Below are 19914 nucleotides of genomic sequence, written 5' to 3' on the forward strand. Positions count from 1 at the left end.
GTGTGTGTGTGTGTGTGTGTGTGTGTGTGTGTGTGTGTGTGAGTTGTCTTCCATTACCCAAACATGCTCGTGTCACTTAATTTCGTGACAGGAAACCCTAAAAAAAAAAAAAGAAAAAAATCAGGCAAATTGACATAATCACACCTGTCTCGTTTTGGCGGAGGGCACAACATTACTTTTTTCAGGTAAGTAATGTAATGTACTTCGTTGTTGTTTACGTCACTACTCTCACAATTTATTCCTTTTTTTACGTAACCTAAGTTGACCTGACCTGACCTGGCCTAACTCACTTCCCAGCCTCCCAGATCATTAACATAGAGTGAAAGGGATTTTTTTTTTTAATGACATTGTTTACTATTCGAGTGTGGTGCTTTGATTCTCTCTCTCTCTCTCTCTCTCTCTCTCTCTCTCTCTCTCTCTCTCTCTCTCTCTCTCTCTCTCTCTCTCTCTCTCTCTCTCTCCTTACCCCTATTTTCAATCTCTCAACCAAACTCCTAAATACTTAACACCCACATTCCTTCACCCTCCCAGACACACACACACACACACACACACACACACACACACACACACACACACACACACACACACACACACACACACACACACACACACACACACACACACACACACACACACACACAACACCGTAAAGAATCAAAACACAGTCACCATCCACCAAAATAAGACTGACGTAACTTTACAATAACACCAAACCCTAAGGTAAATCTTCCCCACCCATTCAACAACACCGCCCTTTTCAAACTGCTGGGGCGGGGGAGCGGAGCGGAGGAGGCTGGGTATACTAACATTCATCTTGTCCGAAGCATGGTATTGTGGCTGGGAGAGGGAGAAGATGGGAGGGGGGCGGTAGAGGGAGCTGGGCTACAAGAGGCAGAAGATTTAGGAGATGGATAACAGGGAGGCAAGTGTACACGGGCAAGTTTGGGTATTTGCAGCAGGTTAGTCAGCTTGGAGGAATGGAGTGTGACTGGTGTGGGAGGGAAGGCCGAGGAGGAGATGGAGGAGAAGAGGAGGAGGAGGAGGAGGAAGGGTTGGAGAAGAATGGAGGAATTTGAGTGGATTAGGATTGGTGTAGGATGGAAAGGGGGATAAATGTGAGGCGGTAGGATGGTGGCAAAGAACGTAAAGATAGAAGTGTAAGGAGAAACAGATGGAGGAGGAGGAGGAGGAGGAGGAGGAAGGGTTGGAGAAGAATAGAGGAATTTGTGTTTCTTGAGATAGGATGGAGAGGGGACGAATGTAAGGTGGTAAGATGGTGTAAGGAGAAACAGATGGAGGAGGAGGAGGAGGAGGAGGAAGGGTTGAGAAGAATAGAGAATTTGTGTTTCTTGAGATAGGATGGAGAGGGGACGAATGTAAGGTGGTAAGATGGTGGCAGGTAACGTAAAGATGAAGGTGCAAGGAGGAGGAGAAGGAGAGAGAAGAAGAAGAAGAAGAAGGAAGGATTGGAGAAGAATAGAGGAATTTGAGTGTCTTAACGATTGGTGTAGGATGGAAAGGGAATGAATGTGAGATAGTAGGATGATGATAGGGAACATAAAAGATAAAGCTGCAAGAAGGAAGAGGAACAGGAACAGGAGAAGGAGGAAAGAAAGATCAGCGAAGAATGAAGGAATTTAAGAGCATTAGGATTGGCGTAGGATGGAAGGGAATGTGTGAGATGGTAGAGTAGTGGCAGAGAATGAATAGAGGTGCGAGATGGAATGGTTGGATGAAGAAGGATTTGAGGTCGAGGTCAGAAGGAGGAAAGAATATGATTGGTGTGTGCAGAGGTCGTGAAAGGCGGACATGGGTGAACTTACGTGTGGACTGAATGAAGGGAAGGATGCATGTGTGAGGGGAAAAGGAGGGAATAACATGTGAGGGGGATTGTGTTAAAGAGGGAACAAGTAAGTGGTGGTGGTGGTGGTGGTGGTGGTGGTGGGGGTGGTGGTGGGTGAGGGAAAGGGATGTGCAGGACAGGATCAGGAGGTTAAATGCGTCATGTTGTCAGGGAGGAAAAGTCAACAGAAGTCCAGCAAGTCTTATCAGCTCCTGAGAGACCTTCAGAATCCTTGACTGTCTGAAAGAAAGAAAAAAAATAGTTATTCCTTTGTGATTAAAATATAGTAAGGTAAATTGTTAAGAGTTAGGTTTATACTACTACTACTACACTACTACTACTACTACTACTACTACTACTACTACTACTACTACTACTACTACTACTACTACTTCTACTACTACTACTAGATTTACTAATATATGAAAAAAGTGTATAGGAGTAACAAATATATGAAAAGGTTTCCTGAAGATGGTATAGGAGTAACAAAAACACACACACACACACACACACACACACACACACACACACACACACACACACACACACACACACAAAAGAAAAGGTTTCACCTGAATGATATATGTAAATCGGTCCCATATGAAGGCCTGGTCTCAGGCCTATCCAAAGATCGGAAATAATGAGCTCTGAGCTCGCTCCGTAGGGTAACGTCTGACTGTCTTGTCACACACAAGCAGTGAAACACACACACACACACACACACACACACACACACACACACACACACACACACACACACACACACACACACACACACACACTCTTAATAATCCAAACAAAGGGAAGACAACACTGATAAAAACAAAACTCGACACAAATAACGCAAACTACCTCACGACACTCAAGCAAACCTGAACTGTCACCTGAACAATACACACACACACACACACACACACACACACACACACACACACACACACACACACACACACACACACACACACACATGTGAAAAGTAACCATTTTGTGTAAACTACTATACATTTCAGCGGTGGACAAACGGTGTTTTTTGCAGATATCTCCTAAACGAATCGTTGGATGAGTATGATATTTCAACACACTACCTTGAACATCCGTTCGTAATTTATGGTTAACATACCACAGTGCTATATGTGTTATGTGAGGAGTTTACTCGTGAAAAATAACGCAAAGCCGACGAGTCATGTTGACGCATTCTAATGAAAGTGTGGTCCCCCCACACACCCACCCAAACCATTCCTAACCACTACTACGTCTCCCCCGTCTCGGAAGTTCTCGCCCTCTTTATCCCTCCTCTCCTCTCCCTAGCTCCTCGCCTCCCTCACTCCTGTGTCCCTCCCTACTTCTCCCACCACTGTATTTATACATTATAATGTTCTGTAAGTGTGTATGTATAGATATGATTATTAACGAGTATGGTACAATTTCATGAAGGCAAGAAGTGGTTCACGTTGATAATTACTGTACAACAGCACGTTTACGTGTAGTATATAGAAGAGCCATGTTTGCAGTCGTTATGGTCAACCATGTGAACATGATGTGCTGGAATTACCTGTGACCTGGACCTTCTACTGTTAGGAAAAGTTGATACTCTTATTGCGTACTGTCTACCTATTGATCATAAAAAGTGGTCCAGTTTATATATAATATTATTTTGTTGTTAGATACGTTGCTTATTATCCAGCTATACGGCCATTAACAGCGGAATTAGCTATTGCTTTCACGGTCGTTTGACCCACTCTGGTTTTCATGTCCACATATACCAGCAATTGTATTAAATAATATCATTAATGTATGATATGTATGTACATACTGACGTATGTAACTATTATACCTATACGTATGTAATTACAATAGGGAAAAAAATCAAAGGTGGAAGGCTGATGGTGTGAATAGGGGTGAAGAGGAAGCGGGAAGAGGGTCATGCGATACTGGGGTAGAGAAGGAGTGGTCTGGGGTTTCTTCAGGGTGGTGGTGGTGGTGGAGGGGTTAGACGAGTACCCACACTCGTCCGATTCTGTATAACACCTTTGATATGATGACTGGATTAGGCGTAATATCATTCAGTAAACTCCTCACATAACACATATAGCACTGTGGTCTGTTAACCATAAATTACAGACGGATGTTCAAGGTAGTGTGTTGAAATATCATACTCATCCAACGATTCGTTTAGGAGATATCTGCAAAAAACACCGTTTGTCCACCGCTGAAATGTATAGTACGCTATTCTAATCTCACTTCTTTCTGTGTGTGTGTGTGTGTGTGTGTGTGTGTGTGTGTGTGTGTGTGTGTGTGTGTGTGTGTGTGTGTGTGTGTGTGTGTGTGTGTGTGTGTGTAAGAAGGTAAGGGGAAGGGGAGGAGGTTGTGGTGTCCTGGGGTAATGGTTGGGGGGAATCTTTGAGTGGAAGGGGCAGGTTTGGGAAGGGGGGTAGTGTGGGTGGGTGGGTGAGTGGGCTAGGTAAGACCTTGACTGCACCACTCCCTCGTGAGTGTCCCTGGGGCGTCCCGAGCCTGAAGAAGGGAGAGAAGAGGAGCGAGGGAGGTGGAGGAGTGTGAAGGAGGGAGAGATGGAGAAGTGGGAGAGAAAAGAGAAGATGGGAGGAAGTGACGGAGAGAAGAGAGAATGTAAGAGAAAGAGAAAGAGACAGATGTAGGAGGGCCTTTTGAGAGGAGGAGGAGGAGGAGGAGGAGGAGGAGGAGGAGGAGGAGGAGGAGGAGGAGGAGGAGGAGGAGGAGGAATACAAAGGAATAGACCAAGCAACAACAGACCCTGGGGTCCTTACTAGGCTGCTTGGAGGAGGAGGAGGAGGAGGAGGAGGAGGAGGAGGAGGAGGAGGAGAACAAGAAGACAAGATGTTGGAACTACTGAAGGAGAAGCAGCGTGTGTGAGAGACTAAACAGGAAAGTCTTGAATAAAATCATAGAAAAAAATAGAATAATTATTACCACCTTACCTGTTTCCAGAGAGAGAGAGAGAGAGAGAGAGAGAGAGAGAGAGAGATTATCCTGAAGGTGGTGGTGGTGGTGGTGACCTGCGGCGGGAGGATGAGCCAACAGGTCAAAGTTCAGGTCTAGTTTTTGTTTGCCGAGCCACCGTGACCCCGACCCGCGCCAGGGAAGGTCATCTCCTCTCCCTCCACGCCGTCCCTCTCACTCTCCCCTCTCCTCTCCTCTCTTCTCCCCTCTCCTCTTCTCTCCTCCCACTCCTTTCCTCTCCTCCCTCTCACTCAGTTCCTCTCCTTAGCCCCTTTTCTCTCCTCCTCCTCCTCCTCCTCCTCCTCCTCCTCCTCCTCCTCCTCCTCCTCCTCCTCCTCCTCCTCCTCCTCCTCCTCCTCCTCCTCCTCCTCTTCCTTCTGGTCTTAGTTCTCTTTTTATTTTCTTTCTTTGTCTTTCTTTTCCATTTTCCTTCTTTTTTTTTTTTTTTTTAGTCATTTTTTCTCTTCCTTATATTTTTAATTATTCTCATTCTTTATTCACTCTTTCATTAATCGCCTTATTTTTTTCTTTTATTTCTTTTTATCTTATTCTTTCTCTTCCTCCACTCTTCGCTCTCTCATATTCTTTCCTTTTTTCTCTTCCCTCTTTCTCCTCTTAATAGAAAAATGATAAAAATAAAAAGACTTTCTCTCTCTCTCTCTCTCTCTCTCTCTCTCTCTCTCTCTCTCTCTCTCTCTCTCTCTCTCTCTCTCTCTCTCTCTTCTCTTAAGCGTCATCACCATCACCTCATCACCTTCCCGTCTCTCTCTCTCTCTCTCTCTCTCTCTCTCTCTCTCTCTCTCTCTCTCTCTCTCTCTCTCTCTCTCTCTCTCTCTCTCTCTCTCTCTCTCTCTCTCTCTCTCTCTCTCTCTCCTTCACTCCCTTATTAGGACAGTCACCATCACTTGCCCTCCTCCTCCTCCTCCTCCTCCTCCTCCTCCTCCTCCTCCTCCTCCTCCTCCTCCTCCTCCTCCTCCTCCTCCTCTCCTCCTCTCCTCTCTCTTGTGTACTTGTTCTTGTCCTTACTCTCTCTCTCTCTCTCTCTCTCTCTCTCTCTCTCTCTCTCTCTCTCTCTCTCTCTCTCTCTCTCTCTCTCTCTCTCTCTCTCTCTCTCTCTCTCTCTCTCTTTTTTTTGCTCTTTCCTCTTTCACATATTTACTTTTTTCCTTGTTTATTAGTTTATTTTTTGTTTTCCTCTTGATGTCCTCGTGTTTATTCTGTTGTGTTCTTTCCTCTTTCCTTTTCCTATTTTTCCTGTGTCATTTTTTTCCTCGAGTGTTCTATTTCTGGTTATTTTTACTTCCCATTCTATCCTTGTCTTTCTTCTACTATTCATTAATTTCCTCCTCTACTATCTCTCTCTCTCTCTCTCTCTCTCTCTCTCTCTCTCTCTCTCTCTCTCTCTCTCTCTCTCTCTCTCTCTCTCTCTCTCTCTCTCTCTCTCTCTCTCTCTCTCTCTCTGAATACAATGAGTGGAGAGAGAGAGAGAGAGAGAGAGAGAGAGAGAGGGGAGAGGAGATGTTTGAAAGTGTGTCAGTGAGTGAGTGTACTGGTGGTGGTGGTGGTGGTGGTGGATTGAAAGGACACAAGGGAAGCAGTGAGAGATATTTACTCTCTCTCTCTCTCTCTCTCTCTCTCTCTCTCTCTCTCTCTCTCTCTCTCTCTCTCTCTCTCTCTCTCTCTCTCTCTCTCTCTCTCTCTCTCTAATGTCTTTAGAACCCCACTCACTAAACAGAAATCTCACTCACTCACTATTTGTCTCCCACTTCACCTCTCTCCCTTGTTAAGCAAAAGTAATAATGGCAGGTTTTTTTTTTTTTTTTTTTACTTCTATTTATTTATTCATGCGGTTTTTTTTTTCCCCTCCTACCTCACAGTACCGTTTTGGTGATGTCCATTACGGTACACGGTAAGGAGCGGCGTGTGTGTGGTGGTGGGATGGTGGAAGGGGAAAATGCAACGGTGGATTGGGAGATGACGAGGGTCTTTGGTGTGTCTGTGTGTGTGTGTGTGTGTGTGTGTGTGTGTGTGTGTGTGTGTGTGTTCATGGGGAGTATTTGGCTAAAAGTAGATGTGCTTAACCTCTTCAATACTGGGACACATTTTTGACCTTGTGATTTGTGTACGATTAGACCACTTTATTGACATTAGGAAGGGTCTGTGGAGGTCATAAGATTAATGGCCACAGTCTTCACTTTTCTAATCTCCCACATAAGTTTCTGAAGCTGTAGAAAATCACCAAATAGTAGGCAGAATGAATATGGAAACACGTCATGGTACTGAAGGCGTTTAGTGTAGAATGTTAGGGAGTGTTGTGTGGATGGTAAATGTAGTGGTGTAAGTGGACGGTTAAATATAGATGTTACAGAGCGTTGGGTGGATTTTGTGGAAGGGAAGGGTGGATAAAATTGTGGTAACCTGATGCAATACCTTAGAAGAAAGAAAAATTAAGGAGAAAAATGAATAAAGGGATAAAAAAGACAAGATGGAAAAAAAAACACAATAAAGAAGGATAGGGAATTATTGGAGAGAGAGAGAGAGAGAGAGAGAGAGAGAGAGAGAGAGAGAGAGAGAGAGAGAGAGAGAGAGGGAGAGATAGTGGTAATATTTGGTTGGTGGAGAGGAGTGTGGCTGTTGTGTTTGAAAGTAGAGAAAAAATATATCTAAACAAAAATATCATCTTTTTTTTATTCTTTTCGTTTTCTCTTTTTTCGCTCCCTCTCTTCTTTTCCTCCTCCTTTTTATCATTTTTTCTTTTTCTTTTTATTATTATTCATCATCATCAATCAAATCCTTCTTCTTTTTTCCTCATCATCACCTTCATTTTCCTATTTTCTTATCCTCCACCCCTCACCACCACCACCACCACCACCACCACCACCACCACCACCACCACCATCTTATTTGTTTTACTTATTTATTTTACTTATTTATCCTTCGTGTGGCGTGGCGTGGATTTTACAATGATTTATTTTTCGTTGTTTTGTTGTTTCCCTTGTCATGTTGTTGTTGTTGTTGTTTTTGTTGTTTTGTGGACGTCTGGGTGTCTTTGCTTCTTTGGTGTGTTTATCTAAGTCCCTCGTTTTCTGTAAAAGTTGATTCGTGTGACGTAATCTGAAAGAAAATGTGTGTGTGTGTGTGTGTGTGTGTGTGTGTGTGTGTGTGTGTGTGTGTGTGTGTGTGTAGTGTAGTGTAGTATAGTGCAGAAATATGAGCCATAACCTTGTTTAATTTTTTACACACACACACACACACACACACACACACACACACACACACACACACACACACACACACATGAAATAAAAACAAATTCAATTATGCATAAGATGATGAGTCAGGAGAGAGAGAGAGAGAGAGAGAGAGAGAGAGAGAGAGAGAGAGAGAGAGAGAGAGAGAGAGAGAGAGAGAGAGAGAGAGAGAGAGAGAGAGAGAGAGAGAGAGAGAGAGAGAGAGAGAGAGAGAGTCATGGCTCACAACAAAACTTACTCAGGAGGAGGAGGAGGAGGAGGAGGAGGAGGAGGAGGAGGAGGAGGAGGAGGAGGAGGAGGAGGAGGAGGAGGAGGAGGAGGAGGAGGAGGAGGAGGAGGAGGTGGTGGTGGAGGAGGAGGAGAAGAAGAAGAAGGAGCATGTGAAGGCCATCCACTTCATCTGCATAAATCACCAGCGACCACCGTTGTGATTCTTCCCTCCCTCCTTTCCCTCTCTTCTCTCCTTCCCTCCCTCCTTTCCCTCTCTTCTCTCCTTCCCTCCCTCCATCCCTACCTCCCTCCCACCCACCCACCCACCGTCCCTTCATCCTTCCATCCATCCATGCATCTATTATTCTTTCCTGAACATTCTCTCTCTCTCTCTCTCTCTCTCTCTCTCTCTCTCTCTCTCTCTCTCTCTCTCTCTCTCTCTCTCTCTCTCTCTCTCTCTCTCTCTCTCTCTCTCTCTCTCTCTCTCTCTCTCTCTCTCTCTCTCTCTCTCTCTCTCTCTCTCTCTCACACACACACACACACACACACACACACACACACACACGAGTTGAATTACCAGGAGTCAAGTTAAAGTTGATGAAAATGTGGAGAAGAAGGAGAAAGGAGATAGGGGCACGAGGGACGGTGAAGGGAGAGTGAAAGGGAAGGAAAGGGAGAGTGAGAGGAGGAGGAGGAGGAGGAGGAGGAGGAGGAGACATTGGATGAAACAGAGAGAATGGGAAGCTGTAATGGTTGCTGAGAGAGAGAGAGAGAGAGAGAGAGAGAGAGAGAGAGAGAGAGAGAGAGAGAGAGAGAGTGTGTGTGTGTGTGTGTGTGTGTGTGTGTGTGTGTGTGTGTGTGTGTGTGAGAGTGAGGATGGTTAAGCTAAGTGAGGTTACATTAGGTCACTTCATGTTTAGTTAGGTTAGGTGACGGTACCACTCCATTTCTGGCTGCTCGTCTGTCTCCTTGCAGCTGTGTTGGTCTGGACTCCTCTCTCAATTGACTCGTACTCTTAAACATTTCTGTGTTTTACCCTAACTATTTCAAAACCCTTTATTTAAGTTTACACGAGTTTTTTTTAAAGGTGGTCTTACAATTTTAGAGGCAGAGTGACAAAATTTCTACATTATGACCGGAGAAAACCCCTCTAATCATCTGTGTGGCCTTGAAAAATAGTCATGGTTAGGGATTCAAGCGTGTTTGAATACGAGCCATAATATACTACATGCGCCACGTTCAGGAGGAAGAGGTCGTGACTGAGGTGGAGGTGGAATGAGAATGTTTTACCCCCGTGGAGTTTATCGTGTGTTAGTGATTTTAAAGAATGTGAAATAAAATGAAATAACTTGCTGAAATTATATATAGGATCATGAAATCAGTATGATGATGCGTGGTCTTGGCTGAGCTGGAGGTGGAATGAGAATGTTTTAACCCCGTGGAGTTTATCTTGTGTTAGTGATTATAAAGAATGTAAAATAAGATTAAATGACTTGCTGAAATGAAATATAGGATCATGAAATAAGTATGAAGATGATGATGAGATAGCGATGTAAGTGTAGAAGGTAATGGTAGATGAAAGATTATGCAAAATGTTAAAGATAAGCTAAAATAACTTGATAAAATAAGTTGTAGGATAATGAAATGAGTATGAATGAGTAAGGTAATGGTAGATGAAAAATTATGCAAAATGTTAAGATGGATCAGGTAAAATGACTCGAAATAAATTGTGGGATAGTGAAGTGAGTATGAATATGATGAGATGATGATATAAATGTAAATGGTGAAGATAGATTAAAGATATACGGAAGGACAATAGAAAAAAAAAAGTTAATTTTTATTTATACCATGTTTATAGCATGTGGGCTTTTCACAGGAATTTATGGGCTAAAGGGGATACTTTTTGGGTACCCCCTATCTCAAAGCCTATCCGCTAGGAAACCGTTGCCCCGAGTGAGGAAGCCCAACCTACACTCGGACCGTGGGCAGGATTCGAACCCGTGCGCTTGGAGACCACTCGGATCCCAAAGCACGCAAGGTTCCACTGTACCACGGCGGCTATTTAGATTGGATATGTAATTAAAAGTTATATAAAAACTAAATTGAGATTTTAACTTAAGTATACAATTAAGATAAGCGTGGAAATCTCATCAAAACCAATGTGGATACCTTTCCAAATGTAATAATGGTGATGATAGTAATAATGATAATAAGTTAATGGATAAATGAGCAAAGATAAATAGATGTATGTAAACACTGCTTAATTTACCAAAAGCAGAAAATAAAAATATAAAGTAAACATAAATATGAACGAAGATAAGACTCATTGAAATGTTAAAAGTAAATTAATTGAGAAAACCAAAGAAAAAGAGAGAAAAAAAATGAAAATAAAACAAACATGAAGATAACACGAAGAAAAGGCACAAATGAATAAATAGAAATGAAAAAAAAAATAAAGATAAAAACAAATCAGACTAAGCCACCGGAATTGTGTCTAGGCCTATACGCGTCGTTTTCTATTATTTCACGTTTACACAGCGCAGACTTTTTTCTCACACTGCGCAGAGGTGGTATAGGGAGTGACGGAGAGGGGGGAGCGTGGCCTAACATTCCCCCTTGATCTCTCTCTCTCTCTCTCTCTCTCTCTCTCTCTCTCTCTCTCTCTCTCTCTCTCTCTCTCTCTCTCTCTCTCTCTCTCTCTCTCTCTCTGACCAAAACCTTCACCACATCATGACTCAGTTTTCATGGAGGCGACCTTATTGTGGAATTTAACTATTTTATTATGGGGTTGACCTTTTGGTGGAGAGTTGACCTTGTTTTGGTGGAGAGTTGACCTTGTTTTGGTGGAGAGTTGACCTTGTTTTGATGGAGAGTTGAACTTATATTGATGGAGAATTGACTTTGTTTTGGTGGAGAATTGACCTTGTTTTGATGGATAATTGACCTTGTTTTGATGGAGAATTGACCTTTTTGATGGATAAGTGACCTTATTTTGATGTATAATTGACCTTGTTTTGATGGAGAGATGATTCCACATCTATCCATATTTATCTACCTGTCTCTGTCTAGCCATTAATCTATCTTCCATCTATCTATATCTATCTACGTATGTATCACTTTATCGTCTCACTGTATCTGCCTTACTATAATCAACACTGCTGAACACTGAGATAAAAAACACAAAGACATTACATAGAGCGATGAGTGATTTCAATGCCGTGTTCAGTAGTGATCCAGTGCAGGCTATGTCGTCCTCCCCCACCACACACACACACACACACACACACACACACACACACACACACACACACACACACACACACACACACACACACACACACACGATAATCTACTATTTTCCCCTCATAGTATGCAAGAAAATGCTTCACAGAGGACACAGACATACAAACACACGGACGGATGATTTAATTATAGGATTGGGGGATGAGGTTTAGAGAGAGAGAGAGAGAGAGAGAGAGAGAGAGAGAGAGAGAGAGAAAGTGTAATATTTCATGGCTGAGATTTTAATGGATGTTATTTATTAGTTATATTTTTCTGTTGCCTACAAAATATTTCAAACAGCAACACACACACACACACACACACACACACACACACACACACACACACACACACACACACACACACACACACACACACACACAGCGTACCTTGCCTTGCCTTACCTGTCTTTCATTCCTATTACGAAAACAACACGTAATGACATGCAGGTATTTATTGGAGGGTTGAGTTTCGCCTTCTTTTGGGGTGTTGGGTGTGGAAGATGGGTGGAGGTGGGAAATTCTTGGCTTGTTTATCTATTTATTCGTACTTGCTTACCTCAACTATGTCCTGTCCTGCTTCACTCTTCCTGTATCTCAACTGGTGTTTTTTTTTTTTTTTTTTTTGTGTGTGTGTGTATGTGGCGCAGTATTGCCTAGTTATCGAGAATTTTTACCTTTTTTTGTCATCACGTACACCTTTTTTTTTGCTTCATTATTGTATCTCAACTGGTGTTTTTTTTTTCCTTTTTTTTTGTGTGTGTGTGTGGCGCAGTATTGTCTAGTCACCAAGGATTTTTACCTTTTTGTTATCACTTACACCTTTTTTTGTGCCTCATTATTGTTCAGTTACCAAGAATTTTTAGCTTCCTTATCACCACCACTACCACCACCACCACCACCACTTCTATGATTCCACTGCAAGACAAAGACATCCCTCCAAACTTCTCTCTATTCCTCTGTATTGATTGTTCGGTCTATTCCATGTCACCCCAGCCAAACCAACAATAGCATTTCCTCCACCCGTAGCTCTCTGTGTCACGAAACTTTACTTGCTTCTCTCTCAGTCGCTGTTCAACCCTTTCTCTCGTTTTATCCCTATTCTCTTTTATCTGTTCTTCATCTGTTCTCTTATACACTCCATCCTTTCTCTATTCTCTCGTTCATACTTTCTGTTCTTTATTTTTTTCATTTATTCATATTCTCCCTTTATTTTCTCATTCACTCCATCTTTTCCTCACTGTTTTCTCATTCACGCCATCTGTTTTCTCTTTTTCTTTCACTCACTCTCTTTTTCTCCTCTTCTCATTCGCCTCATTTGTTCTCTACTCTCTCATCCCCTTCCTCTGTTCTCTCCTTGTTCTCTCATTTACTTCTTTTCCCTTTGTTCTCTCATTCACTGCCTCTGTTCTCTTTGTTCTCTCATTCACTCATCTCTTTTCTCTTTGTTCTTTCATTCACCTCCTCTCTTTTTTCTTTGTTCTCTTATTTACTCAATCTCTTCTCTTTTTATTCTCTTATTCACCTCCTCTCTTTGTTCTCTCATACACTTGTCTCTTCTCTCTTTGTTTTCTCTTTCACCTCCTCTCTTCTCTCTTTATTCTCTTTCTTCCCTTAATAAAAAGAAAGATTATCGAGATTTTCACACAGCAACCTCTCAGATCCTCATTTAAGCCATTTCACTGCAATATTTTTATTCGCTATTTTTATTAGAGAGAAAAAAACAGCAACTAGTGACAGCATAAAAGAAGGAGGGGTTTGTGTGGGTGCGCGTGGGCGTAGGTGTGGGTGTATGTGGAGGCGGAGATAGGACATGTGGGGGAGTGTGGGGGAGGGGAGGTGGTGTTGGCGGATCTTTGGTGGGAGAAGAGCTAAGAAATTCCCTCAAAAAAGAGTTAAAAATAAGTGTTAATAGTAGAAAAAAGAAGAGGAGGAACCGGTTGTAGTGTGACCTGTGACCTCGGATGTACAAGTCTGGTGGTGGTGGTGGTGGTGGTGGTGGTGGTGGTGGTGGTGATGGTGGTGATGGTGCAAGTCTGGCCAAGCACCGGACACGCAGGGTTTTTACGCTTCTCTAATGTATGATGGTATCTTTGAGTGTGTGTGTGTGTGTGTGTGTGTGTGTGTGTGTGGGTTGATAGGTAGGTAAATAGGTAGGTTGAGTAGGACATGGTGGTGATGGTGGTGGTGGTGGTCGAAGCAACATACAACTTTCAAAAATCCCTGGCGTGAGTTCGTACATTCCACTGACCGGCCCAAACAAAATGGTTAGGAGAGATGTGACCCCAAAGAGCTATAGAAGTGGACGGAACAAGTTTTTTTCTATACTCCACAAATAAAAGAAAAAAAAAAAAGACGAGAGAGGAGAGAGGAGAGAGAGAGAGAGAGGACAAGAGGGAGGAAGGAGGAGGAGGAGGAGGAGGAGGAGGAGCATCATCTTAACCCTTGAATAATTTTAGTCTCATCCATGTAAACTTTCCTGCCGTGAGAGAAGGTAACGTGTTGTCAGTCGTTACTCAATCTTGTGGTGATACGTTGATTATTTTACTGCATATTATTTATCCCACATAGAGACGGAACAGCTTTGATGGAGCAAGACGGAGGAAAGGGAAGGGGAGAAGAGGTGGAGGGAATGGAGAGAGGGAGGAAAGTAAGAGGGAGCTTGGAGCCAGTAAAAAAATGGGGAGAAGCAGAGAGAGAGAAAGGAGAAAGGAACAGGAGAGAGAGAGAGAGAGAGAGAGAGAGAGAGAGAGAGAGAGAGAGAGAATATAAGAAACAATACTCGAGGAAATGATGATAAGAAAAATGAAATAGAAAAATGAGTGAGAAAAAAAAGATGACGGCCGTAATGATTGATAAAGAAAATACGAACGAAAAGAAAAGAAAGTATGTATTGAAAAAAAAAAAAACGAATGAAGGAAGAATATGCAGTGGAGGAATAAGAGATAAAGAAGATGAGAGGAGGAGGAGGAGGAGGAGGAGGAGGAGGAGGAGGAGAGGAGGAGGAGGAAGAGGGAGAGAAGGAAAGGAGTCTTGCTTGTTAGAAATGAGAATCACAATACAAGCGATAGTGTGGACTCATCATGCCTCCTCCCTTCCTCCCTCCTCCCCTCCACTCCTCCTCCCATCCCCACTCACCCTCTCCCCTGCTACTCGTCCCCATCACCACGCAAACCATTACCGAAGCCTTCACCGTCACCATCATCAACACCCATGCCTCTTAGCTCCCTCCTCTGCTAACTAATGCTCTCACACCTTCTAACTCTCATCCCCTTCCCTTCCCTTCACCACCGTCTCAACACCTTAACATGTTTACCCTTCCTGTCCACCACCACCACCACCACCACCACCACCACCACCACCACCACCACCACTACTACTACTACTACTGCTACTACTACTACTACTACTACTACTACTACTACTACTACTCCCTTAAACATCCTACTCATTTCTCTCCTCAATCTATTTCTGTTTTTCCTATTGTCGTGTTCAGTCAGAAGTTCACGGCCAGATCTCTCGCTGAACCAGTTAAGTTGAGCGTCTCCTCCCAGCGTGCGGCCCAGATGAGCGGGAAGGCGCGGGGTGAGTGGGTCGGGCAACGGCAGTCGGGGTGGAGCTCTTGACGTCCAGTTTTTACGTGCTGAAGACGCTACCGGCAGACGAGTCCAACAATGGCTCCACTTTTTTCCTCCGAGTGAAGATGCCACTGGACCTCACGCCGGGAGGGGCCGCCGACCTCGCTGCACTGTTGCTTTCTGATCTTGTTCTTGACGCATACTCGCCCTTCTGTTGCCCTTCCCTTCCCACTTAGCGGCATCTTTCTCACCTGCCCTTCACCGTACAACCTCCTCGTCGCTCCCTCAGGTTATGGGTGACTTGCACGTTACATCAGGAACGATAATCATTAGTTGCTCTTGTCGCCTCGCTCCATTGTGTCTCGCATCTCCTGAAACAAAGAGCAGTTTTTCTTTTACCTTTCCAGAAATGTTTCGTAAGGATTTCGGTTCGGTTCGTTGGTTAGTTGTTGGTGAAGGGAATATTGTAAGTTGTGCTACTATGGAAGTACTTGCATGTATCTGTATTCAGGTGGAGATCATGTCAAGATTCACAAGCTGACAAAAAGCGTGCGTACTCTCATGAAGACCAGTTAGCCATTCATTCATTCAGTCAGTCCAAGAAAACGTGTGAAGGCGTTGCCGTGGGTGTTTCCAGTTGCCTTTGGGGAATGTGCGTGTGTGCCTGCCGGTTTGTGCGTGCGTGCGTGCGCACGCCTGCCTGCCTGCCTGCCTGCCTGCCTGCCTGCCTGCCTGCCTGCCTGCCTGCCTGCCTGCCTGCCTGCCTTTCTGCCTTCTGCCTTTCTGCCTGCCTGCCTGCCTGCCTGCCTGCCTGCCTGCCTGCCTGCCTGCCTGCCTGCCTGCCTGCCTACCTACCTGTCTACTTGCCTGCCTGCTTGCCTGCCTACCTGTGTACTTGCCTGCCTTCCTGCCTGCCTACCTGTCTACTTGCCTGCCTGCTTGCCTGCCTACCTGTCTACTTGCCTGCCTGCTTGCCTGCCTACCTGTATACTTGCCTGCCTTCCTGCCTGCCTACCTGTCTACTTGCCTGCCTTCCTGCCTGCCTACCTGTCTACTTGCCTGACTGCTTGCCTGCCTGCCTAAAGATATTTATCTAAGGTGTCAATTATAAGTAGCCTGTGCTGCACCAGACGCATGTACTTAGCCAGTCTTTCCTGTCATGACGGTTCACTCTCACTCTTTCCGATGTGTAGTTCTGTTTATGAGGTTACTGAAGACACCAGTGCGTGAAAAGAGAAGAACCATACCAAAGAAACATTCAGGTGTGAGAAGGATAAATCGGAAACAACAGATGATGTTGAATGAAAAAAAAATGTAAGGAATTGATGCGATCAGTTTAATGAGGATTTTTTTTATATGCGAGAATGATCAGGTAGTAGTAAGACTTTCGACACACTAAATTGACTCAATAATTATATTGACAAGACGTGGAAGGTGTAGTGGTGTTCCTGTGTGTAGCCAGCACGCCGTCACTGATGTCTGTATGATGGATTAATGGATTTGTTGAGTTGAAGTTGCGCTTCACTTGATCTTCTCTCTTTCGTCATAAGTGTGGTTTCATATCAGTCATTCAATCAATGAATAAATTTACTTGTAGTCTACAGTCTCTACTTGTGTGACTAGCAAAAACTGATTGTGTCTTTTGTACGACAGTGTTGGGTGGTGGTGGTAAAAGGTGGCGGGGTTGGTGGTGGTGGATGTGATGAGGAGTTGCTTCCAGTGCTGACCCAGGCTCATTGAGTACGCATTATCGTCACCACCACCACCATAGGAGCATAGGAACATCAGAAATTTAAGGAAGGTGCAAGAGACCACCAGGCGTACATCAAGCAGTTCCTGTGTGAACAGAACAACCTAAATCCACCTATCATCCTAATCCATAACTTTGTCTAACCTTCTTTTGAAGGTCCGTATTGACTCAGCACTTACCTAACCTTACCGCAGTGCCGTATGTAGTTGATGTTGGCGACAATGGAGTGTCATTCTCTTCTTTTTCCAGCTATCTCCACCACTTCGTCTATCACTAACAACATGATTACCGAGTCCGTACCATTCACCACCACCACCACCACTGTAACTCCTCAAGACATGACTTGTGAGGGAGGAAGGAAGCACCAGCGTTGATCTGCTCTGTCTTTATTAGTCTGACGACATGTCTGGTTAGGTTATCCTGGCTGGACACTTTCTGATGAGTGACTCGTGGTTATCGTATCCAGATGAGGACCGGTGTTCGTCAGAGTGCGCTTCAGGGCGTGGGCGGGACCGGCAGAGGGAAGGCGCCTCAGCCAAACCTGCGCTGGCTCTCGGCGAAGCGGATCTGTTCGATGGCGTGGGCGGGGAGTGGGTGAGGCGTGGGGATGAGCGGGGAATCCGGGCGGTAGCCATTCTCGTCAGCCACATAGGTGACACTGCCGGTGCCTCCCTCAGGGAAGGGGAAGCTGGAATGAGGGAGAAGGTTGGGCTGAGCGAGGCTTAAGCAACAGCAGCAGCAGCGGCAGGAGTGTCGGGACACCTGGTGGTGAGGTAGTGACAACCCCTTCCGTGTACACGTGACTCACCTGAAGCTGCCGTCGATGTTGCTCTGGCCCTTGGATCCAGGAGTGCCCCGCGCCTGCACGTTGATGCCGTTCTCCGTCTGGAACGCGTAGCGGAACCTGGGTCCATCAGGACCCTCCTGAGACTGCGACAGGATGGCGATGTGTTTGCCGTCGTAGTAAGGACGACCGAAGCGTCCGAACTGCGGGGCGGCAGTGGCGGCGGCCGCCAGGCACACGAGGAGAGCCTGTAGGAGCGACAGAAATGAGTGTTAGTGATTGAAGAGGTTCCAGTGCAGTGTCTGGAGGGCTGGCCGGTAGAGGACAGCCCGGGATGAGGAGAGTCGCCCAGCGTGCTCACATTAGTGTGTGGCAGCGACTTGAGGACAAATCACCGTATAGGGAGAGGCGTGTGAGGAGAGGCGTCCCCTGCTGTATGTGTTCACATCAGTGTGTCGTGGTGAGTGGCATGTACTTGAGGACAAGTCACCGTGTAGGGAGAGGCGTCCCCTGCTGTATGTGTTCACATTAGTGTGTCATGGTGAGTGGTAGGGACTTGAGGACAAGTCACCGTGTAGGGAGAGGCGTCCCTTGTGTATACTCACGAGCTGCATGTTGAGAGGCGGTGGTGAGCTGATTCTGTCAGACAATCGATCGCAGCTGCATTTATACACGCGGGGGAGGCGTGTCTTCGCCTTCCTGCTCACCTTTCTGGAGCGTCCCAAGGCCCTGATTAAAACAGAACAAGTTCCATGATGCCTCTTGGTGACCTCTTGCCCCGTCACCCCCAGGAGCGCTCCCCCATGCACGCCTCGCCTTCACGCCCCGGGAGCAGGACGGTCAAGCAGTAAGGAAGACGTGGGTGTCAGTTGTTCTTGCTCTTTTGATGCTGAGTGCCGATGCTAATTGTGCTCAATGACTTAACCGAGATAACGCTTCATGATATAATGGTAAAGAATCACTTGATGACAATATAAAGATAGGTAGATGTACTGACGATCCTAATGGTAATAGTCATAGTAATATTATTAATGACAATAATTGTGTTATCAATAATGATAATGATAACAGTAATAATAATAAGAATAATGTTTATTATTATTATTGTTGTTATTATTATTATTATTATTATTATTATTATTATTATTATTATTATAATGATAATAAGAGTAATATTATTAATAATAGTAATAATAATAGTAATATTATTAATAATAGTAATAATAATAGCAATAATAATAATAATGATGATGGTAATAATAATAATAATAACAATAATAATAATAATAATAATAATAATAATAATAATAGTCATAATAATAATATAATAATAATGATAAGAGGAGTGTTAGAATCAGTTAAGGAAAGTCATGAGTCCTCGTGTCTCTTATGTCCTTCCTGAATGCTTCTCAGGAAAGCTGAAGGTGAAGTGAGCCTGAATTGCCTCTTTAATGTGTAGGGACGGCCACCAGCACCTCCCTTGTGTTCACAGACTTCGCCACTCTTGGAAGCGAATGAAGGAATGAGTGATGAGTTTGGCTGGTGATACTCAGGAAGAATAAAACTCGCACAAGGAAAGAACGTCGATCTTGCACTGAGGTTTGCTTTTAGTCTTTACCGGAAATAGAAAAATTCCTCCAATTTTGTGGCACAATAAAGAAGAGAAGCTGTCAACAAAAATCAAAATAAAATCGTTTAGTAAAACACGAACAATATTAGATCCATGCGTGCTTTGGGGTCCGAGGGTTCTCCACGAATCCATCTTAAAAAGTGAGGGATAATTTTTGTATGAAAAGACGCACCTTGGCAAGCAGGAACAGCGGACTGGCTTGACAAGAAGTGGACGTCTGTGGTGGTCCCCCGCAACCATAAGGAAACACAGATGGTAATAATGTGTTGGATTTGTTTTTTATTTAATTGATTTTGTTGTTTTAACCTCACAGTTTTTATTTTCTTGTAATAATCGTTGATTCCTGCGTTAATTGATGTTACTTTTTTTTCGTATCCCTGTTCTCTATTTTCTTTTTTCCATTAATCTATATCTTTGATCCTCTGCTCTTTTTTTTTCCACCATTTCTTTATTTGTGTATTATCCTTCATCCCGACCTTATTTACTGTTATTCTCTCATACTTTCTTTATTTGCTTTCGTGTCCTGTCTTTTCAGTCTATAGTCAGTATGTATTTAATTTCACCATGACTATTTCTATTTCAACTTATTCAACATTATTTCCTGT

The 19914-nt window shown here is 44.0% G+C and overlaps 1 protein-coding gene across 1 annotated transcript; it reads right to left on the reverse strand.

Annotated features, from left to right (window-relative positions):
• Positions 1-17265: 17265 nt before the first annotated feature.
• LOC123498606 (cuticle protein AM1199-like) lies at positions 17266-18422 on the reverse strand. Its single transcript, XM_045245875.1, has 3 exons — positions 18285-18422; positions 17704-17927; positions 17266-17583 (listed from the first exon to the last, which is right to left on the reverse strand). The coding sequence occupies exons 1-3, from the start codon at positions 18291-18293 to the stop codon at positions 17427-17429; spliced, it is 390 nt and encodes a 129-aa protein (XP_045101810.1). The 5' UTR covers positions 18294-18422; the 3' UTR covers positions 17266-17426.
• Between the last annotated feature and the right edge of the window lie 1492 nt (positions 18423-19914).

Source organism: Portunus trituberculatus, chromosome 48 (genome assembly GCF_017591435.1).
Source record: "Portunus trituberculatus isolate SZX2019 chromosome 48, ASM1759143v1, whole genome shotgun sequence".
Classification (NCBI taxonomy): Eukaryota; Metazoa; Arthropoda; class Malacostraca; order Decapoda; family Portunidae; genus Portunus; species Portunus trituberculatus.